Source organism: Punica granatum, chromosome 1 (assembly GCF_007655135.1).
Source record: "Punica granatum isolate Tunisia-2019 chromosome 1, ASM765513v2, whole genome shotgun sequence".
NCBI lineage: Eukaryota > Viridiplantae > Streptophyta > Magnoliopsida > Myrtales > Lythraceae > Punica > Punica granatum.
In genome coordinates this window covers 38,290,826-38,299,503 of record NC_045127.1, presented here as the reverse complement: position 1 = coordinate 38,299,503, position 8,678 = coordinate 38,290,826, and the positions used below count along the sequence as shown (strand labels likewise).

The following is an 8,678-nucleotide window of genomic DNA, read 5'->3' as shown; positions in this document are numbered from 1 at the left end:
GAGGTCGCTGATTAGGGTCTCTTGCCCAGATCTCTCTTTCATCCTTCCTATCTAGATCGATCTCAGCCTCCACTAGAAATTCTCTTTTTTTATATTTATATTTTTTATTTCGACTGTATTTGGTGTCCCCACTTCTAACCGAGCTCTGTCAGAGAGGTGAGGTTGCCGACGGGGTGCCCCCTCCTCGACCCAACCGAGATCTCTCGAGAGATATGGAGTTTTAGATCTTCGAGAAATGTGAAACCAGTCATGGATGAGGCACCCCCGCAGGTGACCCCACTCCTCGACTGAGCTTGACGGGCTCAAACCTTACCGGCTATGGTGTGCGGGTCTGGGTATACTGTATTTTTCTGAGATACCCGGATCCTACCTTGTAGATGACCGATTCCGAGAATTTGAAACCAGACCCTACCCTATTAAATTATAGAACTGGATCCTACCCGGAACATGTAGTATACTATAGGTTCCGGGTACCCGTATGGGACCTGTAAATTCTTTTTTTTTTTATTCTTTCCGTGCAATCATTATAACATTCTAACTAAAGAAAATGATCAAATCAATTCGTTCACTGATCTAGTCTAACCAACAAAATCAGAGCGATATGATTCTTATAAACAAATATCAAATAATTACAAATCAGACCAAGAATGATAAAAAGCAATGGCCGGAACGGTAGGTTGGATTAGGCTCAAGAGGAGCAGCACCTGAAAGAAAAGCATGGGGAGTCGTAGCGGCCAGCGGCAGCGCAACAACTATCATCGTGGGCAGGAGCAGTAAAGTAGAGGAGTAGTGGCTCACTGAGGTGTGTATTGCGGACTGTGGAGCAAGACAAAAACGAGGGGGGCTCGGGGAATCTCAACCTGGTGCTGTTGTCGAAAGAGATCTACCATGTGAAGGGTCGGGAAGCTCCGCTATTAGAGGGGGAGGGGTTCAAGGCTCAAGGACGCTTTGTTCTTGTGGGGTGAAAGGTGATTGACTTATGCGTGGTGAGTGTGCTCGGGTTTTTTCTCCGATTTGATATATTAACATTATATACTATATATAAATTAATTATAATTTCGATTCTGGGTACCCTGTACAGTGGAATTAGAACCGGAACTAGTTTCACTGATGCTTCACATTGTTACCTGGACTCTACTATATTTTTCTTTGGATCTACCTAAAATTTACCCGTTAGGGTAGTTTCTTACCAGTTTCGGATATACCCGGTACTCATGCACACCCTATTACCAGCAAGCTCGGTAGGGAATGAGGTCGTTGGCCGGGGCACCCCCTCCCTTGATACAATCGGGAAAAAAGAAAGTAGACAGAAGAGGGAGAAAAAGGAGAGAGAGGGCTCCAACGACGGCAGTGGGCAGAGGTAAGGGGTCGGCTTCGTCAAAAACTTTAATGACGGCTGGGCAGTAGGCAGAGAGAGTCTGGTAAAGGAGAGGGGAGAGAGGGGAGAGAGGGGAAGAGAGAAAGATGGGGTTTTTCTTTTAATTTCATTTAAAAATTTTAAAAAGTGAATAATATATTGTTCTGTTTGCTCCATGTCGATTGCTTAACTGGCAGGTTGGATGCCATGACTAAAAATAGTAGTTATGTTAATAATGGAAAATTGATGGAATATAATTGATTTATACTAAATTGTTAGGGGAAAAAAAAGTTATCCAACATGAAATATGGCAAAAGTTTTGTATCATTGGGACATCTTCCCCTTGATTGGGAGTAAATTTCGGATGGGAGTAAATTTCGGGGGGAAGCGGAACAAGGTGAGGCTATCAGTCTGGCTGGACGGCTTTGCTTAATTGGGTCTCGTAGTCCGAGGGAGGCTGCTTTTTTCTCTTACTTTCTTAGGTTTCTTGTCTTTTTATGTGGGGGAAAGAGAGAAAAGAGTCGTTGGAATGGAGATTGATTGGGCTCGCTTCGCTTCCCACGTTGGGGCCTAGTCAGCCTCTCCTCTCTTGCCCTTTTCTTAACAGAAGTCTCCTTGTACTAACCTGAGATACACATGTATATAATCAGGAGAGGAGACAACCTAACCCAACATAAAGACACTTGGTAAAGAAAATAACAAAAAATTTATCCTTTTTCAAGAATATATATAGAAAATTTGTCATATTGAGTGCAACAAAACTATTCTTGTCTTTATAAAAACTTGAAACTATTCTAATTCCACAAATTTACAAGATTTTTTCGCGCTAGCGAGCAGCGTAAATTACAATATGCTAGTGCAAAATGGTGTATTAAGTGGGCACACTTGCCTTCGCCTTTTACTCAAGAGATTGCAAATTTAATTTTCATGATGGAACTGTCTGTACTACTTTATTAACTATTAACAAGTCTATTTATTATATTAGGTACTCAGACTCTCTAGTAAACGAAAAATTAAGATATGCTAAGAGTTCTGGTTTGATTTTGAGCATGCATTGGGATTTGTAGACATATCTCATGGCCCGACTTAATTCATAAGGCTGTATTTGACATTCAGGGAACTTTACTAATCCCATATTATATATATCTAGGATAGAATATGCAATCAAAATACTTCTTCCATTGAATTATTAATCAACTAAAACGTAAAAGAGTCGTTGACAGAAGTCGATTGCAAGGAAGGAAAATGCAATGGAGATTGTCATGATAAAATAAGTTTTATGTATTCTTTTTTTTTTGGGTGAATAAATAAGTTCTATGTATTTTCTACACAAGTATGGAGCTTTTATGGTGACATTATATCAACGTATCATGATCTTTCTCCGCCTTTGCATGAGATCTAACCATAGAGAATAAGGGATTTTGCTCCGCCATTGACAATATTGAAATTTGAGCGCGTCGCGATGACATGTTACCTAAAAAAATTCTTATGGTATACAAAATTGACTTGTTATATAGAATAAGTAAAAGATATACTATTCAAACAAAAAAATAAAAATAAAAGATATACTACAGACATACTCCACTACATTAATTAACTAATTAATTAAAAAAAATCCATGCATTGGAAAGGATCTTCTGCGATTATGTTGGGTTAGGAATCTAAAGGACAACATCAAGAAGCTTTGGTCTTAAAATGAAAAGCAATGATCAACACCCTCAAACTGCCATCATAACTTCTTATACGGGACCCATTCACTTTGGAAAAAACCAAGCTAATGTGACTAGCATGACTGCAGTTTTTAACTGTTATCTAATTATAGGATGTTCACAAGTTCTTATTTCATCTATTCGGTTAGTGCGTAATGCCATATTTACCTGCAAATGCAAAGGTTAAATTTGGAATTTACCCATATAAAGAATCTGTTTGAATAAATTATCGGACTCGAAGTGTGGGACTAGAAACATGCCCTTGTAACATAGCGAACCGTATTGGATTCCTGCCTGGATGAACTTTAAAGATGTGAAGATTTATATCTATTTCTTGGCAAGAGAGAAAAAGGAATGTCTCGATCGAGGATTTTATTTTAATGAAACAATAAGTGAAGCCATATCCCAAAAATTAATGGAGCAGACAGCAGAGGTTGTTCCTGAAATTTAATGTGCATGACTGACTGACTGGAGCAGTGAAATTAATAACGAAGGGGAGGGCGAGCAACGGTCAAATTCCCTTTGGATGTTCCTCAAGGGGCAATTTTGGCATTATGCCAAATAGTTAACGGCCACTTTTCCATCTGTTTATTAAATAAACAAAAAGCAAACCTCTCTTTACATTTTCTCATATTACTTAAGTGGAGGAGAAGAGCTTGAACTTGCTCCTTTCTTCTTCATCTTCTTCCACCTTTCACACTAACTCCACTATCCCTTTCGCTCCTTTTTCAGCTTTTCCTCATTTTGATTCCGTCGTCAGATCACTTTCCTCCCTTTTGCTTTCCCTACTACCCACGAGGCTTTCGCTGACTCTGTTGGCTCCGTCCCGTCTCTTTCGGGTCGTTCTGTGAGGATTGTTATTGCCGGTTTCGGGTGCGAAGGCGGAGAAGCGAGAGTGTTCCTTTCGGTGGTCAATAATGGCGGAGGCCCCGAAGCCCGAAGAAATAAGCCACCCTCCCATGGACCAGCTTCAGGGACTAGAGTACTGCATAGACTCAAACCCTTCATGGGGTGAGCAGTCTTCTTCATCTTCTTTTGCTCTTGCTATTCCATTTTCAAGCCGGACATCAGTTCCCGCTGCTCTGGAACCAAAAGTGGCATTTGTTTTCGGATTCCAGTTATTCTAGTTTTTTGAATTCTGTTTCAGCACATGAAAAGCTCGGCCCTAGCCAGTACTTGCTTCATATACATTTCAGTCCCCATTTCAACATAGTTTCGGTGTAAAACCTTAGCTGATGACTTCCATATAGTTCTACTAAAATACGGGAATGGCGTTTGAAAGCTTGAGCCTGCCAATGTTGGAGATGTGGAGGCTTACTGCCTATAACGTGTCCCGTAAAATGGAATGACATTATAAATTTGTAAGCTCGTAGTTTCTCACTAATAAAAAAAAAGATTAGTAGTTTCTTTAGCCTATCAAAAGAACCACGGGTCCCCGGTTTAATACCGCTTGAGGAAAGTGTGTCGGAATTATACAAATTGCTTAGCATGATCCTCGAACATATACGCCTCTCGGAATATAAATTTTATTTGCTTATTGATTTAGATCTTGATAGAATATGTGGGCTTGTTTTGTGAAACAGGGGAGGCGATAGCTCTGGGGTTCCAACATTATATTCTGGCATTAGGAACAGCTGTGATGATCCCTTCCTTTCTAGTCCCATTAATGGAAGGCAGTGACGTGAGTTTTCGGTTTTTCACATGATTTCCTTTCGCTTGACAAGGGTTTTCGTGTCTCAGTGCGGTAAACATGACCAATGACATTTCCCATTTCTCCGTTTAATGATTCCAGGGAGATAAGGTGAGAGTGGTTCAGACACTGCTCTTTGTCCAGGGAATCAATACGCTTCTGCAGACATTGTTCGGGACCCGTTTACCGGCTGTGATCGGCGGTTCTTATGCGTTCATGGTCCCAGTTATATCGATAATTCATGACTCCTCCTTGAGGAGGATTGAGGATCCCCACTTGGTTAGTGAAGCCATCGTAGTCCTGCTTACTCAAATGCTCTAGGGTATCGAAATGATTAATTAGTTCTCGTTCTGTTAATTCATCTTATTTGTAAGCTTTATTTTTAAATAGCAGTTGTCATTAGAACATGGAGCTTTCTACTTTTGGTAAGGCAAATCAAAATGGAATGACCAAGTAGTCGCAGTTTTGGGTAACATTTGTTTGTATCAGACATGATATAGATGAAAATATTCCATAGTATGGAATCTATGGATGGATTTAAAGTTGTATCTGCCAATTAACTAATTCTGAGTTTATTTTGTTTAGAGATTTCTTAGTACAATGAGAGCAGTTCAGGGCGCATTAATCGTAGCATCAAGCATTCAAATCATTCTTGGTTACAGCCAGATGTGGGCGATATGTTCCCGGTTCTTCAGCCCACTCGGGATGGCTCCTGTAATTGCACTGGTGGGCTTTGGCCTATTTGATCGAGGTTTCCCTGTGGTACGTTAAATTCTACGTTTTTTGAGTGTCAAACAAGACAACTGAAGCTGAGAATTGAATGTCTTCTCTTGAATCTCAAGGAGTAAAGCTTTCTTTTATCAGGTTGGACGCTGCGTGGAAATCGGCCTCCCAATGTTTATTCTATTCATAATATTTTCCCAGGTAAAAATCATCCAATCCTCCATCCAAGAATCAGACAATTTCTTGTATTCTCCATTTACATTACGAATATTTTCTAGCAATCAAATTGTTCCAATATTTTATTTGTGGTTTTTGTTCTGTGTCATGCAGTACTTGAAGAACTTTCAAACAAAAGGTCTTCCGATACTTGAGAGATTTGCACTCCTTATATCAGTCACCGTTATTTGGGCATATGCCCACCTCTTGACTGCGAGTGGGGCCTATAAGCATCGTCCCGTACTTACAGAAGTAAACTGTCGGACTGACAGGGCAAACCTCATATCTTCTGCTCCATGGTAATAGATTTGTTTCTTCTCATGAGTCCATAAAAAATATAGCAATCCTGCACCACACGAACATTACCTTGCGCAATGTTTGTGCAATTGATGTTATCAGATCTTCCCTGTTTCGGAAGTAGAATGCAGAATACTAGAAGAGTAACCTGAAATTTCGGGAACTATCTTTTGATCTAATTGTTTCAAAATGATCTAACTAAATCTATTCCACCTCGATTATTGACGTGACTCATTTCAATTTATTGATCTGTTATTAATAAACAAGATTTTGATGCTTATTCAGGATAAAGATACCATATCCTCTCCAATGGGGCGCACCAACCTTCAATGCTGGCCATGCTTTCGGGATGATGGCTGCTGTTCTGGTCTCATTGGTCGAGGTACAAGTCATTAAAGCAAAACAGCATTAGAGACTTTCCTTCTGATGGATCGTAGTGATAAAAATGAATGACCCCTTGCTTGTTTTTCAGTCTACAGGAGCTTATAAGGCTGCATCTCGACTAGCTAGTGCAACCCCTCCTCCAGCTCATGTCCTTAGCCGTGGAATTGGGTGGCAGGTCAGAATTTGTATAAAGCTTTTATAGTTTTTGGCTGGACTAGGCACAATTTGAAACTGAATTTCCCCAATCTAGAGAAAGGAAAATAGGATGTCTGTCGAAAGACTCATACAAGGTTTCTCAAACAGGGAATAGGTATCCTGTTGAGTGGCATGTTTGGGACATTGACGGGCTCCACAGTCTCCGTGTAAGCAACCTTTCTCAGTTTCTGTATTCTGGTATTACAAAATTTAGACGTTCTTGACGCAGTAAAGCTAATTCTCGGGGAATGAAGACAGTGAAAATATCGGTCTTCTTGGGAGCACCCGGGTTGGGAGTCGAAGGGTAGTCCAAATTTCTGCCGGCTTTATGATCTTTTTCTCAATGTTAGGTGAGGTTAAAAGACTTGCTCAAATTTTGCTTCAGCAATCTAAAGTATCTAACTCTATCTTTACTCTATCTTTCTATCACCTAAGGAAAATTCGGTGCGCTCTTTGCCTCGATACCCTTCACAATATTTGCTGCCGTATACTGCGTTTTGTTTGGTCTTGTCGGTAAGTCATCATGATTGTTTGGAATGTATTCTTTGTTCATGTTAGTATTTCTATTTCTAGTAGTGGTAGGATGCTGATAATAGTGTTCCTTGTTTCATCATAGCATCTGTGGGATTGTCGTTCTTGCAATTTACGAACATGAACTCCATGAGGAATCTCTTCATCACGGGAGTGTCACTGTTCATGGGGTTGTCTGTTCCTGAATACTTCCGGGAATACACCGCCAAGGCCCTTCATGGTCCCGCTCACACCAGCGCTGGATGGGTTAGCATTTCTATTTTTATCATAATACAATACGACATTGACGATCTTGAGACCCATCATGTTCTTTTGTTAAAAGCAATAACTGGTCTCTCTGACTCTTCTCCCCTCTCTCCATCTCGCAGTTCAATGACTTCCTGAATACCATCTTCTTCTCGTCCCCCACCGTTGCCCTCATTGTAGCTGTCTTCTTAGACAACACACTCGACTACAAGGACAGTGCACGGGACCGGGGAATGCCGTGGTGGGCCAAGTTCCAGACATTCAAGGGAGACAGTCGAAATGAGGAGTTCTACACTCTTCCGTTCAATCTCAACCGTTTCTTCCCGCCATCTTGAGGTCATTCGTGTGTTACCCCAAGGAAGAGAGTTGAAGAGGAAAAGCATCATTTCCGGAGTAAGGAGTGGTCTTTTTATATGATGATGAGTAAGAAGGAAGAGCGAGCTAGAGAGAGTTGCCAAAAATTGTGAACTGGGTTTTGTTATGTATATATTTGACCCTTTTTTTTTCGGTAGATTAACGGGGCCAAGACCCAGAGAAAATCAAACTGTGTAAGGCGGGATTTAGCAATCCCGAGATGTCTCCTAACAAGAAGTCACCTAAGCCGTTAGGAACAAAAATTTAAAGAATGACCGCCCACGGGAAGAGAGACGGCCCGCCGAGCTAACCAATTCGCGCACTAGTTACCTTCATGGAGAGTATGCCGAATTAGCACCTCCCAATCACGCGCAATGAGCCTCTTAATGTCCTCCAACAAAAACCTGAATTTAATTCACATTTTTTTGGGATTAGCATAATGAATTTAATTATTTTTCTCTCTCCATTCTTTTTTTTACTCTACAGAATGAGACTTCAGGGACCACAACACACTCTTTTCCCTGCAGAGAAGAAGTGAATAAGAATACGATTGCACGAACTGGACAAATTAAGATATCATGTCTAGCAAAGAGAGACTTCTTGTGACATCGAGCGGTACAGGCCGGTTAGAACTCACAAGGTTGCAATATCGAAGGGGGGAATTTTGCCCTGATTCTACTTTTCTAGCCAGTTTTTCTGACTATATGTTTGGGTCGATACATGATTAAGCAAGGCCACATATTTTTAGAGAAAATTCGGGAATGTTAGACATGACAATTTTACGTATTGGACTGGATATCTCTAGTAGAATCGGTGGGTCTGATGCAGAAGTAAGGTTCCATATTTCATAGAGAGACATGAGCCGGCATGAGCTTTCTTTGAGCAGCAGGGTGGAGGGCTACGTTATTTAACTGTGGGCTTGTTTGGATTGTGGATATAATTTTAGAATCACAATTCTAACTTAACTCTACCCACT

The 8,678-nt window shown here is 40.7% G+C and overlaps 1 protein-coding gene across 2 annotated transcripts; it reads left to right on the top strand.

Annotated features, from left to right (window-relative positions):
• The first annotated feature begins 674 nt into the window (after positions 1–674).
• LOC116192986 (nucleobase-ascorbate transporter 2) lies at positions 675–7,887 on the top strand. 2 transcript variants are annotated; one of them, XM_031521702.1, is made up of 13 exons: positions 675–986; positions 4,650–4,747; positions 4,859–5,035; positions 5,342–5,518; positions 5,621–5,680; positions 5,810–5,994; positions 6,278–6,374; positions 6,465–6,551; positions 6,680–6,738; positions 6,830–6,921; positions 7,007–7,084; positions 7,188–7,348; positions 7,471–7,887. In XM_031521702.1, exons 1-13 carry the CDS (start codon positions 980–982, stop codon positions 7,681–7,683), a joined length of 1,491 nt encoding a protein of 496 aa, XP_031377562.1. In that variant the 5' UTR covers positions 675–979; the 3' UTR covers positions 7,684–7,887. The 2 variants fall into 2 exon arrangements, with proteins under 2 accessions (XP_031377562.1, XP_031377561.1); XM_031521701.1 differs by lacking the exon at positions 675–986 and adding an exon at positions 3,701–4,077.
• Positions 7,888–8,678: the final 791 nt, after the last annotated feature.